The sequence below is a fragment of the Mus musculus genome, chromosome 19 (genome assembly GCF_000001635.26).
Source record: "Mus musculus strain C57BL/6J chromosome 19, GRCm38.p6 C57BL/6J".
Taxonomy (NCBI): Eukaryota; Metazoa; Chordata; class Mammalia; order Rodentia; family Muridae; genus Mus; species Mus musculus.
The window spans coordinates 27,210,233-27,236,715 of NC_000085.6; the positions used below are offsets into that span (position 1 = coordinate 27,210,233).

The following is a 26,483-nucleotide window of genomic DNA, read 5'->3' on the forward strand; positions in this document are numbered from 1 at the left end:
AAATACAAAGAAAACCAAGCAATAATCCACCCTCCTCATAGACACACTCATTGAAAGGGGCTGTTCTGGAATTCACGGAAAGAACCTGATTGAATGATAGCTCCCCATACTTTCATTTGCTATTCTATCAAACAAGGGTTTAAACCATAAGTTCTGCTCTTAACATGCACACTTCGTACACAGATAGCAAAGTAGTATGTTTTGATTGCAAGGAAATCTTTTGATGTTGTTAGGACAGTGTGGTGGAAAGAATGAAAAGCAAGTGTCAGAAGCAAGGGGCAACCCTTGAGAATGCTATGTAGCTCAGTCTTGCCTAGAATTCATGATCTTGCTTCTGCCTCCCAAGGGCTGGCATTGTAAGGTTGCATCACCACACCTAGGTTCTCGTTATGATTTAGCAAAATAACCACATTGCCATAATGTCAACTAAATTCATCATTTCTTTAATCCCCAGGTCATAATTTCTTTTCTATAAAACTAACTTGAAAGATCTTTAAAACTACAATGGAAACCCCAGCTCTTGCAAACAGGGCTTCCCCAGTTGTAATGAAATCCAACCCCTAACTCTTTGATCTGTCTGTCCATTTATTCCAGACTTCTGACTCTAAGAATCCTTAAGTGGTCTTTCCTTTCTCAGATGGCAAACTCTGTCATGCCTCATAATTGAGTGGGCACTCGATAAATGAATGCTATAGTGCTCTGCAAAATAATACACTTCCTATTGGCAGCAAATCCAAGGGAAACTTCCTTAGAAGAAAGGACTGTCAGTTACCACTTAACAAGCCTGAGTTGGCTCCCATAGAAAGAACAAGCAGAATAATAGCAACTTGCTCCCCAACAGCAGCCACATGGCTATCTGGTTGCTGCCTCCAGTCACCTGGCACACTGCTGGTCACACAAAAAGAGCTCAACAAGTCCTTGTTGTCAGATCGAGTCAAAAAGGCACAGGACTGGTGGTATGTAATCCATCACCTGATAGGTGGGCGCCAGCTGGGTTTCTCACAGGCTGGCTGTGCCAGTCTTTGACCTCCTGTGGTCTTTGGCTCTCTTACAGCTGACAAATTTAGCTAGTGTGAGATGCCAGGCTAAGAGCAGGATGCCCAGAGCAAGAACTGGAAGGCTGCTCTGGAACTCTGTTGGGAGATTTGCATTTGCAAGACCCTCATCCTCTCTATGGATGATATCGCCTTCAAACTTTATCCCCAAATGTCCTCTATAATAATCTAGGCCTGAGAGTCAGACTGGACAGGAGAGATTCGGAACTAGACCATACATCAGACTTAGCTGGGAAGCCTGAAGCTGCCGATGGGCAGACCCTGTTTATAATCACTGCTATTCTTAAGAAGGGCATCTGTGTTGACATTCCCACGGAAAGGGCTAGTGTGCAGCGAGGATCAAAATATCTTGCTTTATATTTTTGTAAGGTCTGTTATTCCTTTCACAACATCAGAACAACAAGCATCACTCCTATCGCCAATTGGAAGTTTTTAATTGACCACTTGTTATATGCTAGATGCTATTGTAAGAAATAGTTTAAATCAGATTAATCCTTGTAAGGACTAATAGCCCACTTTCAGATTGGGGGCGGGGAACTGATATAAAAGAGAGTTTAAATAATGCACTAGTTAGCATCAGAATCAGACTTAGAATCCCCAAAAGCCTGCATCCACCCTCTTATGGTTTAACAACTGACTTACACTACCTCTCCATATTCATTCAATGCCAATGATTTTCAGATACCTAGTGGGTGGCCTCCAGATCCTATGCAAAGAAAATCACCTTCTTGATCATATTTATAAATATGCATGTCAGCTCTCATCACCTCTTGACCATAAATTTTAATGGTGTCCTAGACTCTCTGAATAAATAGAGAAGATACCAATCCCTTCCTCGTCTGTATTCCTCCATTTCTCTGGTCTCTCCTCTCAATGTAAATTAACCTATTTTCCTACAATTCCAAACTATCTGCTGTTCCTAAATCGAAACAGTTTTCAGATCTGGCCTCTCCTTTAGTCCCTAGATAAGCCACGTGTGTTCGTTACTTGAATGCCAGTAAATAGACTTTTAAAACAATGAAGCTGTTTGGATAACACCTTCCCAAAGAGCATGGGAGGAGGCAGGTCTGTTCTTCACAGAGCACTAGCTGTGATGCCACACAAACCATACACATAACCATGTAAGGAAACATCAGGTATAGCATGGATGCCCATGTGCGAATCTTGTAAAAGCTCACAGAATGGAGTGATCATGATCAAACCACATACAGACTGGCACAATGACAAAAGTGGTTCTAGCCTTTGCCTACTTATCACATTAATAAGACGTAAACATCCATCTAACCAAGAGAGAGCTCCAAACTAAGTTCTTAAGCCTCTGCAGAACTCAAGCAGCTTGGGGAATGTGCTTGGGGCTTAAGCCTTGAATGATGCACTGGGAGAATGCCTTGGGCTAACGGGTTGAGACCCTGAAGCAGCCATGTAGTTAAGGGAGGATATTCTGCAGGTGGCTTCAGGAGTGATTCTCAAAGCACTTACCCTGACCAACTCAGGGAAAAACTCAGAACCTTCAGCAGCACCCTGTTCAAGCACAAACTCTCAGGCCAGAGCCTGGCACACTATTGAGACTGTCTTTTCAAGTGACTCTGATAGAAGTCGAAGTGTATAATACATTATTATAAATCATCAGGCCCCACACATACAGCCTAGAGAGAAGGTGAAACCTGTGGGGTTTGCTGGCCTCTCACACAATTAAAAAAAGGATAGCAGGGAGGCCCGGGTGTGAGTACCAGAATACAGCAGGAAGGGTCAGCTCTGCTCACTTCTGACTTGCTGAGGCTTCAGTGATCAGCAGGACAACTAGCCAATTGGTCTGAAGATGACTTCTGAGCCCTATATGTACCCATCTAGGCCTTTGAAGAGAGGGACATGACAGAAGAACGTGAACTTTCAAGTTTTCTGTAGGCCCTGCCCTGATTTCAGAAATTGAGTTAAAAAAAAAAATTACATAATTTTTGAAGGGGGGAAAAAAAGTCCCACTTCTCAAACAAAACACACTGGAGTCGTTCTCTAAAAAAATATTTCTTTTGTATATTTTTAGATGTAGAGTAATTTGTTTTTTTTAAGAATCTCATAAGTATACATATTGAAATATGATCATTTCTGCCTCCCCGATCACTGGAATAGGGGTACATATATAGATGTCTTTTAAAGCCCTATTATAACAGGATTTCTGAGGAAGAGGCTGGAGTCTCTGTACTGAGCACAACTTTCCTTACTGTTCTTTAATATACTCCTTCACCACCAGTGTCTCTAGGGTTTCCTTCTCTGATGTTATTCGAACCTACCTTGCATCCCTGGAGTGTCATCTCTGGAAAAGAATCTGGTTGCCAGACCTCTGCTCAAATTCTATCTCCAAGCCTCCCTGTGCTCCATAGTAAACTCCAAAGCTTTAGGGTGAGTCCCTGGGCCACACTAATCCAGTCCCTGCCACTTTCTTTCTTCAGCCCTGCTTCCCACCGCTTCAGCCCCTGAGCCTATTCTGAATCCCTCACACTGTCTTGGACACACAGGGCTTGTGATGGTTTATATTTGCTTGGCCCAGAGAGTGGCACTATTAGGAGGTGTGGCCTTGTTGGAGCAGATATGTCACTGCAGATGTGGGCTTTAAAATCCTCATCCTAGCTGCCTGGAAGCCAGTATTCTCTCAGCAGCCTTCAGATGAAGATGTAGAACTTTCAGTTTCTCCTACACCTTGCCTGCCTGGAGGCTACCATGTTCCTACCTTGATGATAATGGTCTGAACCTCTGAACCTGTAAGCCAGCCCCAATTAAATGTTGTCTTTAAAAGAGTTGCCTTGGTCATGGTGTCTCTTCACAGCAGTGAAACCCTAACTAAGGCAGGGCTCTTGTGTCTTGGTTTCCTCAACAATGTAAGCCCTTCCTTCAGTCGTCCCAGTGTAGCAGTTAAGCTAATACCAGGTTGTGTACAAACTCTCGGTAGATTAGGTCAACATGGGTTGTGTCCTTCTTCTGTGTCACTGGCTGGCAAGTCTTTCCCTAACAGGACAAAAGGTAAATACTTTAGGCTTTATGAGTGACATAGTCTCTGATACATGAGTATATATATGTATCCAAACCTTTAAACTGTATTTAAAAGCTTTTTTATTCATAGACATTTTCAGAGATGTGTGTGTATTGCTACTCATGAGGTCGATCAGAAACCTTCGTTAATAGCACAGCCACCTTTTGAATGCCTCCTGTTGCCAGGGAGACAAAAAGAGCCTCACACAAACAATGAAATGTCAGGGTCTGGGAGTGATGCCCATGCAACTTCTGTCCCTTAATTAGTAAAAGTTAATACCTTAACCCAGACAATGATAAAGAGGCTGAGGCAGGCTGTGACTTACTGAGTGAAAAATGCTGACTAGATCAGCTCAAGTCAAGCACCCGGGGAAGCCTTTTCTTACATCCTTATCCTGCGACCAAGTCAGCTGGGTTTCCCCTGTAATCCTTATTCATTCATTCATTCATTCATTCATTCATTCATCATTGTGATGGTTCAGATGGAATGGACAACCTTTGCATGCTAGGCAAGCAATCCACCACTGAGTAACAGCCTCAGCCACAGCTACAGTCGCATCTCTGTATTCTACAGCATCTGAAACAACTTTGGAACACAGTGCCGCATGTAAAACAGTGCTGTAATTTTCAACATGTCTCTCTTACCTTGACCAGCTCCCATGGCCTCCTCAGCTAAGTATTGACCCATGGCGGTTGCCTTACATAGCATAGAACCCAGCACTGCTCAGTGTGTGTGCTGTTTGGACACACTAGTTCACTCGGTGGATTGTGGAAGTAAATAGCACTACTCACATAGTTACCTGAAGGCCTCTGTTCGTTTGCCCACGTTATCTACTCGAGATTAATTTATTCTCTTAGTTATCAGTTACTCTCTATGTTAATTATATGCATTCGTCCTTTGGAACTTCTTTCAGCCTCTAATAGGTTGGTCTGAAAGAGACCTGCTTCTTGAGGCCACAGATGATTTTGAGTATCATGTGGGTTGTTTCTGATTTCAGTTTACAGGTCAGATGGCAGGCACAGAAAAGGGAGTGGTTTGTTTTTATCCTTTGAAGTTACACAGAGGCAGAGGCAGTCGAATGATAGACCAAAAAAGCCACCAGGTTGAGTGTAGAGCCATAACTTGGCTTACCAACAGTTTATTTATGCTAGAAAGCATAATACATGTTTGTCAAAGTTAAGTCTTATGTGCCGTATCAATGTTTCCCTTGTCGTGTACCTTTCTCTCTCAAGTAAAACATTGAAAACAAGCTTGTGACGTCTCAGTTAACTATGGAGCCTGTTCATATTGACTATTTATTGACTTCACCTATGTCCCCCACCCATTTCATCAGGTGTAAAGTGACTATGAGCTTTTCAAGCCCCAGGGATACGAAAGTTAGACCATCCCCCTCAAACTTGGTCTGTGGACTGGTACTGGCTGTGATCACGTGTTCACCATGCAGTTTCCGCCCATCTCCTACCCTCTGATTATACACAACAGCATCCACAGTGAGCAGCTTTGAAAGACCCCATCTGCATGTGAGATTATCCATCACAATGAGGCTAAATTACACCGATCAAAATGTACCCTGGCTGAGAATTACCCCCAGGGTCTCCTGGGTACATGAGAACATCTCTCCTAGTAGACTGTCCCCAGAGAACTGCTCAAGAGAACCAAGGTGACATTACAATGCCAGAAGGAAGCTAGGACATGGAATCTGAAATCTGTCAACTTTGATTCATTCGAGGTACAGCAACTTATAAAACAGAAGCACATACACACATATTAACAGGTGAAATAATTTGGAAAAATCTGTGGTATACCACAGAAAGCATCTCAACCAAGGCGATGTGTTCAAGAAAACTGAAGTACACTAAGAACAAACCATAAACTTAGGTCCTGTCTGGCACCCACCTCCCTCCAATCTATCCTCTCTGGGAGGGTTGACTTCTTTCCCTCCACAATGCTTATAATTGAACGTTACAAACTATACCAAGAATAAATCTACCGGGGTCCCCTTCCTCCAACCAGAAAAAGGTTAAGCTTTTAATTACAGGCCCTCAAACTATCATTTTGTGCAATTAGCAATTAACTCTAATCGTTGATGAGAGAATGCAGAGCTGCGCTGGCAATTTCCCTCCTCCCCATCCCAGACTCGGTTATTTTAGTCTTGTTCTATTACAGAGGACAAGCCACAACCGCGGGAGCGCTCTTGTTCTTTCTCTCTTTCTCTTTCACACACTCTTACTTAAAGCCACATTTAATTTTTAACAAAATGGCATCTCAGCTTGCCATTGAGATGGGACTCCGAACCCCACAGCAGAACAGCGGAGCTTTCGCACCCCTCCTCTTCATCACTTTCAGGTTGGAAAGAAGAGTCCCCCGGAAGATGCTACCTACCGACCTCACTACATCAGCCCTTCCTAGGGGCTCAGGAGAGGGAGGAAAAGGGTTCCTTGCTGCCCCCCAGACCCCTCAACTGCCAGCCCCATCAAGCCTGGAGGCGGTGGCAAGAGCAGCAATAGTTGCATCAGCGCTCCTAGCCAAGGCGCCAGGAGGGTACAGTAGCAACTGTAGGGAGCTAGGGAGCGCACAGCTGCTGCGGCCGCAGGTTCCCTGGATCAGGAAATTAGGACAGGCACCCGGGATTGGAGGTGAGGACGGTGCGCGAGCCAACCAGCGGCCGCCCCGGGTCCCCCGTGAGCCCCGGGCCAACGCGCGGAGCAGTCGAGCCCCTGGAGCCATCCGGATGGCGGCGGCGACAGCCCCAGCCCCAGCCACTCACGCACGCACGCTGCCACTTGCCCCCGCACCCTCCTCACTGCGCGCGGGAGAGCGGTGCGTGCCTGAGCTGCTGGGCTGAGCTCCCCCGCTGGGGTCCCCGCGCCGCTCGGCCGCGCTCCTGCGGCCGCCCGGGTGGTTGCCCCCAAACCGCTCACTTGAGCTGTCCTCGGTGGCGAACGGGCTCCCCGCCCCCTCCTCCCGCGCCGTTCCCTCCCCTCTCCCTCCCCTTCTCTGCAACGCCTGCATTATTTTCCGCCCGCAGGGTCCGCGCGCACACCGCGGCCGCGGCGGGGGAGGTGACCGGGTGGGTGGTTGGGTGGGTGGCTGGCGGGGAGTAGAGTGTGCAAGTTGCAGGGAAAGGGTGCCCGCTCCTTGCGTGCTCTCCGTGCTCCCGGCTCTTCACTCCTTCCCCCTCCTCCTCGTCTCCTCCCTCCCCGCCCCCACCTCCTTCTTCCTCTCCGAAGGGCTGGTAACTTGTTGTGCGGAGCGAACGGCGACAACGACGGCGCGACGGAGGCACCATCCGGGCGGGCAGCATGGGCACGTCCGCGCGCTGGGCGCTGTGGCTGCTGCTCGCGCTGTGCTGGGCGCCCCGGGACAGCGGCGCCACTGCAAGCGGTGAGTGGGGACGCGCCCCTCCGCACTCGGCCCGAAACAAGCCGAGGCGTCCGCGATCGCCGCGTTCTGGGGGACCCCGGGGCTCCTCTTGCCCATCCCCTCCTAGCAGGCGCCTCTCCACGCTCCTCTCCTGCCTCCCCTCCCCACCCGGGTGGCGCCTCTGAGCTGTCAGAGCCGAGGTTACTGGGAGCCAGGCCCGGGGGACGGTGGGGTTTAGGGTGTCCTAAAGCGTCCCTTGAACTTGTTGTCATTCTTCTGTGTCCCCCTTCTTCCCAGAACCTCTGTTTTACATGGTTTTCACCCCCCATTGACAAGGGCTAGGGGATGTGGGCTTTGGAGCCACTGAACAATGGTTCTGCCTCCTCTGCCAGGCGGGCTGTTAGGACCGTGGCAGAGCACGGGGCCTGGAAGCCCGAGTGCGCCCCTCAGACTTAAGCAGGGTTGAGAGCGCACAGTGGGTGAAGGTGGGCGTCTCCGAGGACACCGGGCGCCAGGTGCCGGCCGAGCCGGGAGTCCTCGCGCTGCCGTGAGCAAGCGCACGTTCGGTGGGCGGCAGCCTGGAGGCCGAGCCATGACAAGTACGCAGCCTGCGCCCGGGACTGAGACTCCCCAGGCGCCGGGCCGTCTCTCGGGCTCCAAGAGTGGCTTTCAACTGGACTGTCCTCCGAGTGCTTTTCTTTCTCCCATCCCCGGGGATTCCGCAGCTACTGCGGCTTTTAAAAACCTCTGGGGTCTCTGAGATAACTGAACGGGGGAGGGGAGTGGGATCAAGACTTAATCAGGTTACTTTGCCGAGCCTCATTCTGGGCAACACTTTCCCCCAGAGAAACTGAGTCCCAGTGTAGTGACTGTAATTAGCCTTTATTCTGCACAATACGGCCCGAAGGTGTGGAGCTGGAGCGTGTGACTGGAGCTTGGGGAGGGCGGGGTGACTACTGTCGAGTCCCAGGGGGTCGGCACACTGGCTTTGGAGCCCTGTGTGTTTCCAGCACCCCATCTTGGGTCACACAACTTTCCAGAGCAGGTGATAAGATGCCTTCCTAACAAGGTCCGCGTCTGATCCTTGGCGGGCCACTGAAGAGGTCTTAGAGGTCTTAAGAGGTGACACCAAAGTGCTTGCTTGCCAACCAGCTCTAGGTAATTAGGGCAGAACGCTGTCCCAGCTCTAAATAGTCCACAATCCACATCTCCTGTCGCCGGGTAGCTTAGAAGGCCCGCCTGCGTGCGGTCACGTGTGTCCTGGAGTGAGAGCGAACTTTCAAGTGTGTGGTCAAGCTGTCTGTCGAGCTATGCTGGGGTGTTTAAGTCTCCCAGCGCCCCTGGGCCTTTGGTTCCGCTGTCCGGAGCGTGAGAAGCTGGGCAGGGCTTTTCTGCCCCATGCGATTGGCTGGTAGCTGGATTGCGTTTAGCTTGGTCACGTGTCTACGCGGAGTTAATTGAGCTGCCCCAGCTGGGTTACCTTTAAGATCAGCCAGGCTCAGAGGGGCCTTTCCCTCTGGCGCTTTCTCCAGCTGCACTCTGAAAAGGGCCCAGGTATCGTGACGCTAGAATCCTTCCTGTGACAAACCTCTGTGCCCAGAGAAGCCCTGCTTAACAGAACATTTCAGACGCTGACATTAATCATTAATGGATGAGTAATGTTAACTTATTAAACCATCTCTCAGAAGAGTGACTTGACTCGGGCTATATATTTTGTAGTATTTCAAAACACGAATGCATAAAATCCATTACTGACTGTGATCCGGGGAGTTGGGAGAAAGGAGTCTCCTTAGCTGCAGAACCTTTTGGATTCTTGGAATGTTTAAAGTGCTAACTTTCCATCAGGTGCTGTTTTTTACGGAGTGGTCGGAAAGCATCCAGACTGCTTCAAGGAGCTAGTCCAACACCAGAAGTTGTTGAGCTGGGATCAGGAAAGTGGGGATAGCCTTTGTTTCTCCTTTACTGCAAGTGGGCTATGGTGGTGCTGTAAAAAGTGGAAGAGAGAACCAGGCACAAACCTAAGCAGCCAGAGTGGGAGAGGCAGTTCTTTCTGAACTACAGCAGACTTGGAGTTGGTTGACCATAAGTGAACCCACAGTAGTGTCCTAAGTTCAAAGTCCCAAAACATGCAGACTGATTTTTCTGCCCCAGACCTTCTGTGATTACTCTTTCTCTCCAACCCTTCCCTCTGCCCCCCACCAACACACACACACACACACACACACACACACACACACTAAACTGCCTGACACAGGGGAGGCATGTGTGTATAGAGTTTCTGCAAGGAATTGAAGTGAAGGGACACTAACAAACGAGAGATCGCAAGGACTGATGGCAGAACACATGGGGGTTCTAGGACTCTTGCCTCATATAGATTAAGCCTAGGTATAGATTAAGATACGGTGTGTTGTACAGTCTTCAAAGCCAGAGTTCTGCAAGAGCTCTTCCAATCTGACCAGTGACTCTCACTTCTCTTCCCCTGGGACTGAGAAATACCAGAGTATCTGCAGGTAGGAATCTGAAAGACCAGGAGAGATAATTCCTGGCTTACCAGAGCATCAAGAAAAGGCAGAGACCGTAGCAATCCATGCAGATGAAGGCTTTCTTTTTAAAAAGAGAGTCACAACCCAAGCTTCATGGGCAGCGCATTTCCCAAAGCCCGAAGCAGCTTTTTGCCCAGGTTCATTCTCTTACCAGTACCTCTAGTGCTGTGTCATCTCTACACAATTCTGCTTTTAATGCTTGAGTCTCTAGAGACCTACACTGTGTATATAAAGTTCAAGTTCAGTAGAGCCAACATAGGTTAAGACTTCAGGCTGACCAACTGCACTTGTAAACCTGTGTAAAGGTGGCTCCCTCCATCTTCTAAACAGTGGCAAACCTGATCATCAGATTCCTGCTTCCTAAAATATGAGTAACCTCAGACAGGACTTCCCGGTAGAACTTCTTGTGAAGGTTCTAGAAGAGCTAAAGAGCTGTTGTGACCCCTTTCTGTTCCCTGGACAGTGTCAGAACCATAAAACGTGTGCCTTAAGATGAAGAGCACAGACAGGGCCCCAGGCATATGGCTTCAGGTTTAGATCCCCAAACCCTGACAGTTACCAAATGGCATAGAAAGAGAAAATGTATAGTAACTATTTTCTAGTCTCTCACAGAGTGTCAAGTGGTTCTCAGTGGAGGTAAGATGGAGATGGAGCTGTTCTCATTTCAGGTCCTGGTCTTGATTGGCTTAACTTGACCTTGTTTTGGAAAGCCACTGGCAGGTGCCAGCCTATGAGACATTAAGGACATCACAGAGCCCAAACAGGCCTGAAGTGGTGCTTGTCACATAAAGATCTGGCTTACAACAGAGAGTCTCACTGACTAAGACAGCTGTCCTCCGAAAGGCAGGTGATAGAGTCATCTAACTTGAGATAATCTCAAGAGATGATCACCCAGGACGATCCCCCAGACCACAGCACGCAGATGGCTTTCAAGAAAAATAGAAGCTCTTCTTTGGAGGTTATGACTGAAATGTACTTATTAAAAAGGAAGAATGCAAGACTCTATCCCCTTCTAGCTGAGGAGGGGATAATCTGAGGACTGGTAGCTTTTTCTGAGGTCTCCAAGGCATACTCTAACCCAGTTCTTGGAGAACCTACTTGTAAGTAAAACTGGCTCAATTTTACTCTATTTGTTTTTAATATAAATCTGTATTTTTCTGCTTAGCTCCAGGGTTGGTTTGCAATCATGGCCCTAAACACGGTTAATTCCAGCTAGTTAGATATGCTAACTGTGGTGTAGCTACATGAGAAAGCACCTTAAACTGGACCTGCTTTGCCTTCAGGTGGAGAAAGAACCCTGGATGATTTGGGCCTGTTAGTCATTTTTATGCTCTAAATTAGATCAGTGTTTGTGAAGGGGCCTTGCACTAACTTTTTCTGGTATACATGCTCAGCTTTGTGTGGTAGAAATGCTCGACTTTGTACGGTAGAGATGCACTGTGTGGAGGAGAGAGGGTGTGCCTGAGCCAGCACTTAAGAAGTACATTTAGGGCAAGAAGCTACAACTTGGAAGGGTCAGGCACTCACTAGAATGGCCAATTCTGCCACCACCAACTTGGGGCATCTGGGTTGGCAATTGGCCAGTAGTCTTTAGGTGTTTAAAAAAGTCTTGCCATGGAGGTGAGGGAGTGGGGGGGGGATGCAGTTTGCCAGGAAGTGATGATTGACATTTGAGTGTTCATATGTTATAACCACATTTCCTGCAAAGAATTTAGTGTATACTGTCCTATTCTCTATACCTGCCTCTAATCTTGAATTGTCCTAAGAATGCTTTCTCAAGATATAAATTATTAACTGGCCAGGAGGTTTACCAGGCAGGATATAAAATCCCTTCTGGCTTTAGCATATTAAAGTCTAAGTTGCTAGTGAACTTGAAGTCAGTCTCCTTTGTATATCTGCTCAAGACCACGTGGTAACAGGTCAGCATAGAAGCCAGAAAGCTGCCCACTTGGTGCCATGTTTTTGTAGGAAGTCAAACCAGGAAAGTCAAGATGCAAAAGGAGGTGATCGTAGAAGCTGTGAGGGGAATGAGCAGACCTGGTGCTTCGTAATCACAAAAGCCACTGACATCAGCTGAAGATGTCCCGTGAGCTCCCAAGTGCTGCTTTGATCATCGCTCATAATGTTTCCCTAAAATCACCAGCAACTTAGACTTTAATACGCCAAAGCCAGAAGGGATTTTATCTCTGCCAAATGGTCTTACGAAGGTAAGGATTCAAACAACCATAGTGGCTATGGCCAGCATCCCCAAAGAGCAGTAGTATGTCAAAAGTAAGACCTGGGTCTGACACACCAACCTCCTAACTTGCTCAGATCTTTCATGTGTTTTAGAATCTCTCTCCTGTGGGAGTGTGGCTGACACACTCACTGTGGCAGACAGGTGTGCAACATGCCTTGCTTTTTAATAACTCGCCACACAGATGGGTTAAAAGTACTCTCGTGGGCTCAGAAAGCAGGCACCTTTATAACTTTACCTTTCAAAGATTCTACCAGGCAAAACTTCATTTAGCAGGTCACACTTCACTTGAAGTTTAGACAAGCTGAGAAAATATTTTGACAAAAGTCTATAAGTCAGAACAGCTTTACAGGTTAATTCATTAACCAACTAATACAATCATGGCTGTTGACTAGGACATAGCAAATCTTTGGATTCTGGGTGATAAATCCTCAGTGCACTGGCTCTGGGAAAGGTATGAAAACTTTTGGGAAGTAAGCCAGATCTTCCTTGTTTCTTGGGAAAGAATTTAAAGACCCAGAGGGGCACAGAGGGCCTCCATGGAGAAGTGCAATCTGAACCTGCCCCCTTGGGGGAAGAGGATGGAATCAGATGGACAAATGTAACCAAAACATCAGTGAGAGTGGTCGAAGGCAGGGGACATAAGGGAAGCCCCTTAGAGCCCATAGCTCCTTAGCTCTGCTGTTGTAGCCAGAACAGATGGCGGGTGATCACTGAGAGGAAGAAGTCAGGGCAAGCTGGTAGGGAACTGAGACTCAATTCTAGAGGCAGTTGGAAGCCAGGAAATGATCCTATCCTCGGCCCTTCTGGATATTCTAAGTGGCTTAAATCACTCTCTTAATTTGGATAGAGACAGCAACAGCCCGGAGGCAAAGGGAAGGGTGACTTAAATTTAGACCGAGTGAGAAATGAAGGGTTACCCTTGGCCAAGATTTGATGGCCCAATGGCAGGGGAGAAGGATCCCGGCTCCCTCTGGGCTACTGAGTTAGAATAAGAGGCAAGCCAACTGAGGATAAAACTCAAAGAGAAGAAGGTGGGTTTTAGATCAAACTGCTTTATGTTGCATGTCTGGCAAGCCATCTAGATGAATGTTTCCTATATCATGTGCTCAAAAGCTGTATTTGGGATGTCATCTACATGTCTGTTCTAAAACACTTTCATTTCTCTCCTTTCTGAGCCCAGTGACAGACATGAGGGCTTATGGGGGATTAACAGTGTATTTAGTATTCAATTTCAATTACAACCTTGTAAACAAAGTCTCTTCCATGTTATATGTTGCCTCTGTAACTTCTTGGTCTTCATGCTGATGCCCCTTGGGCTACTCTCCATCTCCAGGCAGATAAGGTACAAAGCCTTTACAATGACTTGGTCAATGTACCCTCATCAAGAAAATCAAGAGACTTAGTCCTTCTAGGAAAAGCTGCTAGGGGAAATCTAGCAACATATTTAAAAGGCTACGATGGAAAGAAGAAAAACGGGCCCTATCTCAACTATAAAGCTATGCTGTGGAGTGTCGTTCTTGAGAAGGAAAACTACTTCATTCTTGATGGATTTAAGCAGACTGTATTAGGCAAATTCTAAGCAAATGGAATATTCTAGAATTATGCAGTCCTGTATGGGTTACTGTTGGGTTTTTTGTGCTTGGTAGGTAGAATGGGATTTAGAGCCAGAGTACCTGAGTTCAGATCTTTGGTAAGCCCAGGGTAATCTTGGGCAAGTCACCATATTTTTCTTTTCCAAAACTGTGGAGAGGAAAAGGGGAAGGGTCATATAGAACCAGTGATTAAAGACATGAGAAGTCTTTAGAGCAGCAACTGGCCAACAATGAAAAGCATTTATTTGCTGTATTTAGGATTCTAAGATAATCCCTATCCAGTATAAATGGAACAACTGTGACAACTGAACTGTAAAATTCATTAGTCTGCATCTCAGAGCCTCTTCCTGGGCACCTTGCTATAGACTTTGCTGCTGACAGCCTCTCATTCCTGTAGGAAAACTTTTTCTTTTTTTGCTGACTCAGAAGTCTGCTTGTCCTAAAAGGAGTTTTAGCCTATGAATAGGATTGGCATTAAACTAGCAAGCAGTAGAGACGAAGTAGACTAAAAATAAATGCCCTTGGTGGCCCTAGATGTGCCAAAGGGAATGGACTGAAGAAAAACCAGTAGATGATAGCACCCTTACCATGTCTGCCAGTGAAGTGAATGCTGGGCCTGGCAGAGTGTGGCAACCCTCTACCCCTCACAGATTCAAGTTCTTCTGAGCCTAATACTCTGATGTCTGGAATACTCAATATTCCAGACATTCAAGCAAGAGGACTCCTGCCAACATTACTCAAAGCCTACAGGGAAATCTGTGGCCCATCCTGAAAGCCAGCTAGGCTATTCACTGTAAGGCCTATGCACTACTTCACTGAAGCTCACACACTGATTTTCCATGTTAACCCTTGCAGAACCAATTAGACAATGGCGAGCTGACTTCTCTGTGCACTCAAACCCTTACACCGCCCCCCACCCCTGCCCCAAGACCCATAAACGGCAGGTCGCAGAGTGAATGTGAAGTGCGTAGGTGAGCAAACCTCCTGGAACATAGATATTTTCTGAAGCCTGGTGCCACCTATTCAAGCGACAACAGAAGCATTTGGGAGAGTGTAGCTATTACTAACTCTAATAGCCACATGAGTGGATAGACACAAGCCAATCCAAATCTCTGGGCTCAAAAGGACAAAGGTATTCCTACTCAATATTAGAGGTAGAGGAAACTTAGAAAGTTTGATCTCTTCACGGAAGAGGAGCCTTTTCATATTCCTAAACTAATACCAAGAGTCTTTCTCATTTGCAGTGGAGGCAGAGCTCCAGGCTCCATGCCTCTCCCCTCTAGCCTGCCCCCACCCCCATTCCTTTAGCCTCAAGCTACTTCCTAGGAACACTGAAGCTTTAAGGAATCCACTGAAAACTGTATTTTACCTCCAGCTTCCCACCTTTCAGAACAGACAGATGCAGGGGTATAGAGTGCCTAGCATTTCCACTCCCAAGGTTCTTTATGGTGTACAGTGGCTTTAGATCAGCTTAACAATTAAAAGAAACCTGGTGATGGATGATTTCATGCCAATTGTTCCCTCTATGTACTGTAAGAGTGAACTTGAGATTTAACGTCCATGGATGAAAATAGACTACAGGTCTACAATCCTATAATCCCCAAAGCTTTGAGAACCAAAAGCTTCTTAACTCATGTGGCGCTTTTGGTTCTGGACCTCTGAGCAGCAGTGGTCTCAGTGGAACATCCGAATGGAAAGGTAGAATCTTTTTGGGACCTGCAGAGAAAATCCTGTAGTATTCCAGGGTGGTGGCTGGGGTCTCTGTGTTCAATTTAGTGGCTGAGCTCTCCCTGCTGTGCATGGAACACAGAAGTGAACAGAAGCAGGGAACACTTCCTACCTAGCAGCAGCCTCTTAAAATGCTCAGGGAACTGGAAATCTGAGCTGCACCAACGCTGTTGATTCTCTTTAGAGGACCTTTATCAAGCCAGCTGGCTTTTCGTCCATCCTTTTCTCCATCATCTTTTAGATAAGCAGAGATGTTTCAGTAACCATTGTCTTCCTCATGTACATTTTTCCTCTTTGATAATGGAATGTCACGTGTGTCATAGTAACATACAACTTTCCGATAAGCAAGCAGAAGCCTTGGTGACATGGACACATGTTAGCAAAGAAAAGCTAGACATTAGATCCCTTTCTGCTTTAGGATATTGGAATGAACAGATGAAAGTGCTATGTCTGTTATAACCCTGTTTTGAGCCAAACCTCCAGGGATTTTAACATAACCTATTACTGTTGATAGCTTGTGTATTACAACTGGATCCAGAGTCCAGAACGACCAGGAACAGTATATTAGCTTTATCAGGTTATATGTTGGGCTTTTAGCTCCAAGACAGCTTGAGGGTCTACAAAATCCATCACATGAGCCTCATTTTTTGAGGATGTCCTCTCCCACAAGCCTAATCCTGGGGCTAAAAATATTTTTTCCAAGTCTCTCTGGAAGTCTGATGGCATGGTTATCATTTCTCCCTGAGTCTCTCTGGAAGTCTGATGGCGTGGTTATCATCCTCACTATATAGATTTCAATGTTAATGGTTTGGGCTCATTTTGACTTTTGCTCTTCAAAAGTAAAGCCTTAGAAGTCACTCTTTTTGCCTTTCCTGTATCCTAACTGCAGGGAGCTATCCTTTCCACATTTGTTTGTTTCATTCTATGTTCTCTGAGTGTAGATCCTTTTTCCTAATGAAGTCCTCTGAGTGGATTCCTGCCATTCCTGTAGTCCTCAAAGCTGAAAGGTTATAGAGCTGTAGCAAATGGCCTCAGGAACATAGACCTCCAGCTCTGAGAACTTGGAGAACATTCCAAGGACTCATGGTGGCAGGAGGAGAGAGGGTGGGGCGAGAGAGAGGGAGGAGGCAGCCAGGTGCCTCACACTTGGCTTCTCCGTTTTGAAACAAACAACTGATGCTCACCTCTTGTTCCCTTTGTAACTCCCTAGTATTTTTTTTATTTGCTAAAATATTTGTAGAACGAATAAACATTATGAAATGGTGGTAGAAAATATCATCAAGTTATATTGCTTGGTAGCCAAGTTCTAGCTAGCTAAACGTTTAAGAGCAGAAAGCTCCATATAGATTTAAAAAGCCATTCTGGAAGGTAGTCACACCTTGGTGTTAATCTTGTCTTGGGCCGAATTTTAAACTCTTTGGGAATTAGCCACAAGTGCAGCATTCTTCCTGACAGCAGGGCGGAGTTGACACCAGGGAGACCAACTAGAGCATTGTGCGGTTCACACAAGTGTTCCAGTCTGTGCTTGCCTCTGCCCTCTCTGTTTCTATGCCAGCATGCCCCAGCTGCAAGTGCTGAGAGGTGGTAGGAAATCGGAAGGCTTTCTGCTTGGAACCACCCTCCCCCCAGCAAATCTGCATGCACCCTGGGAAGAAAGCTGGGTTCTGCAAGTCCAGGCAGTGTATTGAAGAGAGGCCTTTAAGGGACAAGAGCTACATCTTTTATTGCAATCTGCAATCTGGTCTTGTAGAAGGATAGAAGTGCTAATGACTAAAGCACCTGAACAGTCACTGTCCTGGCCATGGAGTACCGCCATGAAAATCTTAGTTCACACCTCTCTAAAGGACATGTCCATAATGAGCCAAAGCCACTGAGCCCAGGCAAGCAGAGTCAGCTCTATGGCTTGCTCTCCTTTTCTTTCGTGGCACCCCGTTGTCTCCTAACCATGCTTTCTTGATGCTTTTGATTTGTTTTGGAGCTGGTTTGTAAATGTATGTTTTCCAAAGGAGGCCTCAGTTTTTAAGATACATGACCATTATCTATCTGTGGTTTCTGCTTGCCACCCTCACAAGTAGTTTACTCTTACCTGGTGATAGCAGAGTCACTCTTGAGTAAAGTGGTGCCTGTAGCCAGGAAATGCTATGAAAGGATTAGGATGGTCTGCATGTTGTTGCCCGCCCCCTCCCCCCCCCACACACAGACAATTTATGCAAAGAAGAGTCTTGAGGCCATTCGATGGCCCCTTGTGTCTCTGATCTAGCTAAGTTCATTAATCCTGGTCTGACTCCATTGGCTAAAGATCACTATTCCAGCCACCATGTCCATTTTTTTTAGAAATAAAAGGGATTTTTAATTACATTTATTTACTCATGTATGTATTTATGTGTATATATGTGTACACATGTGCCATAGCATAGATGAGAGGTCAAAGGGCAATTTACAGGAAGCAGTTCTCTCCAACCCTGTATGAATAAAACTTAATGTCTCAATCTTGGGAGCAAGTGCCACTTCCTGCTGAGCCATCTCACCTCTAGATCATGGAAGCAAAAACTAAAGGGAAGGAAAATGAACTCCCTGTTCTTTTAGAGAGACAGCCATGCATCACATAATGATAGAGATAAGTCCTACACTCTACAGTTCATTGTGCAATTCATTGTTCCTTTACTTAAACACACAGCAGTGGTTGTCTTGGTTACTATCCTATTGCTGTGATGAAACACCATGAGCAAGGCAACTTATAAGAGAAAGTACTTCACTGAGTACTGCTTACATAGGCTTAGTCTATGACCGTCATCATGGGGAGCATAGAAACAGGTAGGCAGGCATGACACTAGAACAAAAGCTGAGAACTGAGAGAGACAGAAACAGAGAAACAGAGAGAGCACTTAGTGTGGACTTTTAAAACTTCCTAATCATCCCCACAGTTGCACCAACCGGGAACCAAACATTAAAATGTATTAGCCTATGGGAGGCCATTCTCACTCAAAACACAATGGTTTGACTTCATACCTGGGTTATAGGGTCTAGTCTATTGCTTCTAGGCTCCCTGCATACAGCATAGTACTTGCACTAAATTTTGTAGACATCCATAACGCAACGGCAGGTATGTGTGTAGCCAGATATATTAAAACATGGAAAAGGCACACACAAATATATCTGCACAAGGTTAACAGGGTATCTCTGTGCAGGATGCTTAGCGTGAGTGGACTTGGCAGAGTTGGCAGTTGCTCTGGGTGAGCCTGTGAGTGAATAAAAAGTGAGATCCAAGGCCTAAGACATTGCTGTCACTTCAGAAACACTGTATCCTTAGTGGGCCTTTGATTTACAGTAAGTTTATAAAAATATTTCTGCTTTCAATAATGAATATTCTTTTTTCTTTTTTCAACATTAAAAAAAATGTTTATTCAGGGTGCACAGCACCAGTGTGACAGTTGGTAGACAAATTTCAGGAGTCATTCCACCGTAGGTTCAAGAGCTTGACCCCAGGTGATCAGACTTGGATAGCAAGTGCCTTTACCCACTGAGCCATCTACCTCACCTTAAAAATATATTAAACTCTAATAACAGCTTAAAACACATGGTGCACAACTATGCAAAAAATTGTCTCTACATGCTCATTCTACAAGCTTTTCTGTATTTATCTTTTTGTGTTTCAAACGTTTCCTAAGAGCAAAGCCACGGTCATACACCTTCTCCTGAGCCTATTGAGTGCCGGGCCTGTTAGTATCGCCCCCTGTGTGCTTGAAACTATCCTCTACAACAGTAAGGCCTTCTGGACTCTCTCCTGAAGGAGGTGACGGGAACTCTCGCTTATGCCCATGGTGCTTTGTATCTTCTTTTCAATCAGAAAAATCTCTATGAACATACCTCCCTATCAGTGAATACATTTGTGTTGGGTGTCCATGTTTGCCGATACATCCCCAAGCTACTTAAAGCCCATAATCTTCTCCTAACCCTTGAATTTTCTCAGAGGTGGTTTCTTTTCTTCTGAAGTTTCCTTTTGCTAGTTCTTCATCTGGGTGTCCTCTATACGCTCACAAGTATGTTGCTCCATTGCAGTTTTATGGTTACCATTGGAGATGGTGACATATTAGCCAAAATATCACCAGCCAACATGTGTCTGGATTTCTTAGAAGCTACGTAATTCCTGTCTGCTTGCATGCCACCAGTTAGAACCTGCTATCTCAGCTGTGGCTCTCTGGGGGAAAGGCTAGAACTCCGATGTTCAGTTTTAGTTTGTTGCCCAGTGAAGGAGTCTGCAACTGTTTTCCACTGTCCCCAAACTCATCCCAGTCTGGCCCCCTAGAAAGACACAGCTTGCTGAGTCTGCAGCTGTTCCTATCCATCGGTCTTGGGGAACTTGTATCTCTAAATTACCATCTATGCATGCATTGATCAATGTCCCTTCTTCCTCCTAGGGAAGAAAGCCAAATGTGATAGCTCCCAGTTTCAGTGCACAAATGGCCGCTGCATTACCCTGCTGTGGAAATGTGATGGAGATGAAGACTGTGCGGATGGCAGCGACGAGAAGAACTGTGGTAAGTCTTTGGCAGTCTTGTTCGTCACCAAGCTTTAGGTCTAGTTTGGACTTATGCATCTGACTTAATGTGCACATGTTCTTCTAGCCTCTGCAAATATATTGAGATTCTGTAAGTAAAACTCACTGGAGTATGACCGTGAATCAGAGTCCAATGAATCTAGACTGGTCTAGAGGAATAGAATTGAATACTTGACATGAGGAAATCACCTTGAATATAGAATGTTGACTACCAAGAGGGATTTCTTTCAAATGACGAGATCTGATTTATCATACCTCAGAAAAATGTGCTGCTGGAAACTGAGAAAGGAAAGAGAGGACCAGACATAGAAGCAGGCAGAAGACTGCATAAAGTAACTTTATAAATACGCAAATGGGGGAATTTGATGGAGGGATGACTTAGTGGTTAAGACTGTCTACAGCTTTTTCAGAAGGCCTGAGTTCATTTCCTACCACCCAGATTGGACAGCTCATAATCTCCCTGCTTTAGGGGATCTGACACCCTTATTTGACATCCATGGGCATCCCCTGTGTATCCACGTGAGGACACACATATGGTATACAATTATGCAGAAATGCACACGTATGCATATAAACAAAATAAATACATCTTTAAATTCACAAATGGCTCTGATCCAAGAATGTAGAAAGCTCTGGACATTACAACATCCCCTAACATTCCAGAGGTTAATTAACTGCTATAAAAATGACAAGACAACAACAGGCATCAAAGATCAGAAAAAGATTCTACTTGTTTGTTTGTTTGTTTACAATACTTGCTTCTACAAAACCATGAGGCAGAGTAGAAACTATTCCCCTTCACAAACGAATGTGACTATAACAGCATACCATTGATCAGAACCTACCAAAAAGGTCATGGTGAGAAAGGCCTGTGTGCATTGGCCCCATAACCTCATGCCATAAAGAATAACTGAGAACTGTATGTCAGCATCACATGGACCTGGATATTTTGTTGAAGTTTACTTATTTACTCTGTTCTGTGATGGAAAAAAAAATCCCAGCACAGTGTTGCAAGGGAAGTGTGACCATTGTCGTTTGCCTTTTGAGAGATGGTGCAGACAATGCTGGAGGAACATGTGTATTCCAGCACGTGGGGATCAGAAGAAAAATAAAGGCCATGTGGGGTTTTATTGACTGTCTTGTTGGTTATTCCTTCAGCGCTTCTTTATTTATCAGCATTAAATTGTCACGGACATTATCCACTCTCAAATTGACCATAGTAGTTGTCAGGTGCCAAAATGAGCCCTCTCCAAAATTGCAGCCATGTACCTACCGGTCAAAGGTTACATGGGGAAGTTGGAAGGTGGCTTCAGAAGTTTTAAGTAAGTGTGTAGTTTTTGCATTTCAGACACACATTCTTATCCCTTCCCTGTTTACCTCCCAGGAGCCAGCAACAAAGCTGCAGACAGATGTGTTTAATTTATCCCACCTCAAGAGATCTTGAAATGTCAAGGCAGCAAGACCCCGGGTGCTTCTGTGCCAGTGCCAGCTCTGAAAGTCCATTCTACAGCTGGGGAAACTTGTCCCCAGTCTCAAGACCAAGGCTAGTTCTCCTGTGCTATCCTTCTCCATTGTGGGCTTTTAATGTAAAGATTTCACTCTGCACCGCAGAACACCGAGTTTCCTGCTACTTCTAGGTTGTTTAAAGTCTATAGTTCTCTCAACTCATCTCTCACTAAGGGGACTTTCAGCTGTTTTATGGTTGTAAGGTGTGAAGCTACCAAAAAGTCATGTATTGAGCAAAGGACATCTTACACCTATTTTTATGCTTCCCATTATAGGAGGTTTTATCATCTAGCTCACCAGAGACACCCGGGTCATCATAGGAACAGTGACTGGACTTTTTTTTAAGTCCTTTCTGCATGAGTACTCTCAACCAGCCACATGGTAGAGGATTTGGGTGGTGGAAATTGGTAAATGAACAGCGAATCAAGATCTCTTGCGGTGGCATAAATTAAATATATCAATAGGTAGATTTGTTGTTGCTGGCTCCCAGGAGGGAAACAGGAAAGGGGTAAGCATTATCAAAAGCAGCCTGAAATGTGTGTCTGGAATGGAAAAACTACACCCTTACTTAAAACTTCTGAAGCCTCCTTCCAACTTCCCCATGTAACCTTTGACGCGACTGTAGTTGCGGTTTTCGCGAGGATCCTTTTTGCACTTGACAGCTACTACGATCAGTTTGAGTGTGGATTTCTTATGCCACTTGCTTCTGCGACTTCCCAGAGTATGTATCCAATGGCTTTCCTCCCCTGTGGAACGCTTTCTATCTGCATGTCAGTATTAATTTGAAGGCTTTTCTTTGCCCCTACAGTGTATGCTCAGAATTGCGAAAGATGATCTCTATGAAGATGTGTCCATATTTATCTTTGCTCTAACTCTTTGTTGCACAGTTGATCTTTCATATCATGACATTTTCTACTTGCAAAATCATCTGCTTTCTTTATGGCCAGTTACCCTGTTTTCACTTTTGCAACTAACAGAGCTGACCACAGGTTGAATTGTAGCATCAAGCCCCATAGCCTGGCCTTGGTTTCCATATGGGCCCAGGAGAACACAGGCCTTGTATAGTATTTGCTGTGTTAACGTTGTATTATGATTTTAAAAATGGGTCAATTTATGAGTTGGCATGGCTTTGCATGGTTCCTTAGCTACGTTCAAGGATATGAATAAGCCCTTAGGATTCATCATAATTTACCAGCCCATGCTGAGTGTTATAAAGTGACTGTCTTCCAAGTGTATAGGCTTAACAAGAAAGGCATAAGAACAAGCCATAGCCTTCAAGGCCTCTACCCAGCTTAAACCACTTGTGCCCAGTGATCTCTTAGAAATTTGCAAAGTATTGTAGGCTTTGACTGATTTACAAACACAAAAAAAAAAATGATGAGAGGGGTTTTTAAAATGGACTTTTGAGTAGAAATTATAGACACATAGGGATGGAGGAATCTAGTCTAAAAAGACAACCACAGTATGTTGGTATCTCATCTAGCTACTTTGGCAAAACTCTTCCAGATTGTGGGACTCCTTCGTGGGTACGGTGATCAAACTGCCTGCTTTGTTTATATTTATTTTCCTAGTCTAATTAATTGGTGGCAAGTTGTAGCGTAACTCTAAGTCTCTAGTAGTAGAATTGATATTTTGCCTTAGGCTATTTGATGGGAGCTGTGAATTATGGGACTTAGTCCTGGCAGCTCCAGTGACTTTTAGTTGGTTGATGTTAAACCAAACTTTGGCTGAAAGCCTAAAATCTCTTTGAATTCCAAGTCCTACCACTTGTTACAAGTGTTATAATTGGCTTAAGCTTGTCTGGTGTGTGAGTTCCTCTACCTCAGTAGACCAGCAAGCGTGGCAATATCCAGTTCTAGAGCATACCTCTGCATTGTGACAATTGTCACTGAAGCAGCCTTGGTTTTCACTGCTGGGACACAAATACTATAGGTAAAGAGGCTTAAATGATAGAAATTTGATTTTAGGATTCTGGGTGTTAGGAAGACCCAAAACAAAGAGACAAATAGAGTGTCTGATAAAAGCCCTCTTTTCTGAAATGCAGAAGGCTGTTTTCTTTCCATGTCCTCCCATGGTAGGAGAGAAAGGAGAAGGAGAGATGGGAGGGTGGCAAACAAGCACTCATGTTTCTAATAAGGGCACCGATCCCATTGGAGAAGGTTCTAGCCTCGCCTCCCTCAGGTCCTCCCTCCTACAACAGAGCTGTAGGGATTTCAAGATGTGAAGATTATGAAGACACACATACTTCATAACAAACAGTTATCCTAGGATCCAGTAGGAAATCTTTTCTATGGTTTGTCTCTTCTGGAGTTCACGTTGAAGTCTGATTTTTGATAGTATTGTGTTGAGAGATGGTAGGGTACTTAGGAAGTGATTAGGTCAGCGAGAGAGAATAAATCCTTTTTCCCTGACCCTGATTAATCACTAAGAGAGTCGCCTAGGAAGCAAGCCACACTCCAAAGCAAGCAGGTGTTGGTGGAATGCTCTCAGGATTCCCAGCTCAGAACCTTGAGTTGAAATAAGTTTCTTTCCTTTATAAATTGTCCACTCTCAAATGTTCTGTTATAGGGACAGAAAATGGTCTTGGAGGAAAAACACCTCAGAGTGTGTGAATGCGTTGGAAGAAATCCATGGTGCTAACATTGTACACAGATGAGATCATTTTAAGATGACCCCTGGGTCATAAGACAATGGACAACCTTTGTCTTTCCTTGACTTTCTCATCCTCTGAGTCTCTCTAATGAATAACTCCCTCCTCTGAAACCTATGAAGAAAAGATGAGCTCCCTAGAGCTCAGCCCTAGAGATGCCAACAATTTGAATATCAGTCAGCTGATTCAGCATTGTTTTTAAAGGGAAACATACTTAAATATGGTTTTTACCTTAATCAGAAAACTGAGGTCTGGGGCAAATGATATTAATTCTAACTCTGAGAATAAACGTTTATAGTAAAGAAGACGTGTGCTGAGTCTGACTTCGTGTGCAAAAACGGCCAGTGTGTTCCTAACAGATGGCAGTGTGACGGGGATCCTGATTGCGAAGACGGTTCTGATGAAAGCCCTGAACAGTGCCGTGAGTGTGCCTTGACTTGCTTTGGACTAGACCTCCTTTGTGCTGTTCTGTCTCCGTTCTAAGTGATGCTTTATCGATTGCTTGACATTCATTTTTCTTTGCCTGCCTGAAACTTGAGGCCAACTGACTTGAAGGTCATTCCAGCTATTAACAGTTACTCCCTCTCCTTTAAAGACTGCTCTCCCTAGTCTAACAAGACTGACATTCTCTTGGGTAGCTTCCTCATTGAATACTTAAGACTGAAGCCAGCAGATTCAATTAAGAACTCCTTGACTAGGTGCATAGATCTCAAATGTCTGACAGGAACTGGATAGATGGTTTCCCTGATCCTGGAAGTAAAATCGAGATGTGAAGGTTTCCTAAGAGACACACATAAGCTTTGAAACAACCAGATTTTTTATACTACGAAAATATGCTATTATTAAAACAGGAAGATGATTAGTAATAGGATAATTTGGTTTTTTTTTAAACAAATGTGTAACCAAAAGCAGGGGCCATAGAGTTTGTTACTGAGTAAGAAAAACTTCATGAAGGTACAAATAATTTCTCTTCTCATAGGCTGATATTCAAGAGCAAGTTTCAAAGCCCCAGAGAAAGGTGTGTTGGAATCACACTGGGATCATTTGGAGGCTAAGATGAGGGCAAGTCTGATGATTCACTGCAGTAGAGGCCTGCTCACACAGAATAAATAGGATTGACATAATCCAAGTTTAGGTTTAGGGTATGATTATGAAAATACCTAAGGTTGGACTTTCATTGTCTAGCAAAGAAGTGAACTGTTTTGTCAATGAGTTAGGGTCCTAGACAGAATCTTCAGCCCCATGTTTCAGTGGTGAATGACATGGTAAAAATCAATAGTCAAGGCATATCCCTGCTTTATGGATACAATGAAAGATGTGAAAAGGGGACTTAGGAAGGAAACTGTTCCATAGTAGGTGTCCTAGAGGTAACGCATCTGACCTTTAATGGAATCAGGATTAGGTGACAATATCTGGTATGCCCACTGATATCCAAACATAAGTAAGGGACTAGGAGTAGGCTAACAAATCAACTTAACCGTGCCAAGTAAAACAAAAGCCAGAACTAAGCGTGCGGCAGAACCTTGAAAGAGTAACCCAGTCAAGGTTCTCAGGTACGCTGCCAGGTGGCCTTGCTTGGCGTAGCTTCTAAGGACGGAGCTGGCGAAGGATCTGCCTGGCTTCCACTACCCAGTGTGCCTGTGTACCTGACCACTGAGCCCCAGGTGTTGCACTTCCAGGCAGCACGGGAGCAGCAACTTTGCACTGACCAGTTTGGAGGCTCTTTTGAGACTGTATGTCATCAACAGATATGAGAACATGCCGCATAAATGAAATCAGCTGTGGCGCCCGTTCTACTCAGTGTATCCCCGTGTCCTGGAGATGCGATGGTGAAAATGATTGTGACAATGGAGAAGATGAAGAAAACTGTGGTAAGAAGACCAGTGTGCAGTGGCATATCCCAGAGACCCTTTTCCTAAAGAAAGGCAGGCAAGGGATGCTAACTTAAGCCTGAAGACCCAGTGCCGCTGACCCACTTTGCAGTGGCTTTGCTGTCTGCTCAATATTTGTCCTTCCTAACCACCATAAAACTGTGAAAGGCCTTTTCCTGCTGATTGGCCATTGCCTGGTATGTCTTCCAGGCAGATAGAAGCAATCAGAGAAGTCATCTTGGTGCTTACATTCAGCATAGTTCAGCATAGTACATTTAGCACAGCCTAGTAAGGTTGCAGCGATGTGGGCTTTTGTCTTTTATGACAGTAACTCATGGGCCTTTCTTACAGTG

General features: G+C 45.2%; 1 protein-coding gene and 1 long non-coding RNA gene across 14 annotated transcripts in view; one reads left to right on the plus strand and one right to left on the minus strand.

Moving 5' to 3' along the window:
* The window catches only part of Gm35438, a 215,028-nt gene that overhangs the window by 108,562 nt on the left and 79,983 nt on the right, over window positions 1-26,483 (minus strand). The gene's annotated exons all lie outside the window — the stretch shown is intronic.
* The window catches only part of Vldlr (very low density lipoprotein receptor), a 37,752-nt gene continuing 17,516 nt past the window's right edge, over window positions 6,248-26,483 (plus strand). For 3 of the 13 annotated variants that reach the window (XR_003952778.1, XM_006526917.1, XM_030250866.1), the window contains exons 1-5: window positions 6,257-6,716; window positions 7,311-7,464; window positions 19,964-20,083; window positions 24,558-24,680; window positions 26,008-26,130. Coding sequence is in view for 10 of the 13 variants with exons in the window: in XM_006526917.1 (XP_006526980.1) it covers window positions 7,383-7,464; window positions 19,964-20,083; window positions 24,558-24,680; window positions 26,008-26,130 (448 nt within the window). In the remaining 3 variants the exon portion in view is untranslated. Of the gene's footprint in view, window positions 7,465-19,963; window positions 20,084-24,557; window positions 24,681-25,938; window positions 26,131-26,483 lie in introns of all 13 variants that reach the window. The other 10 variants (NM_013703.2, NM_001161420.1, XM_030250867.1 and 7 more) reach the window with 9 other exon arrangements.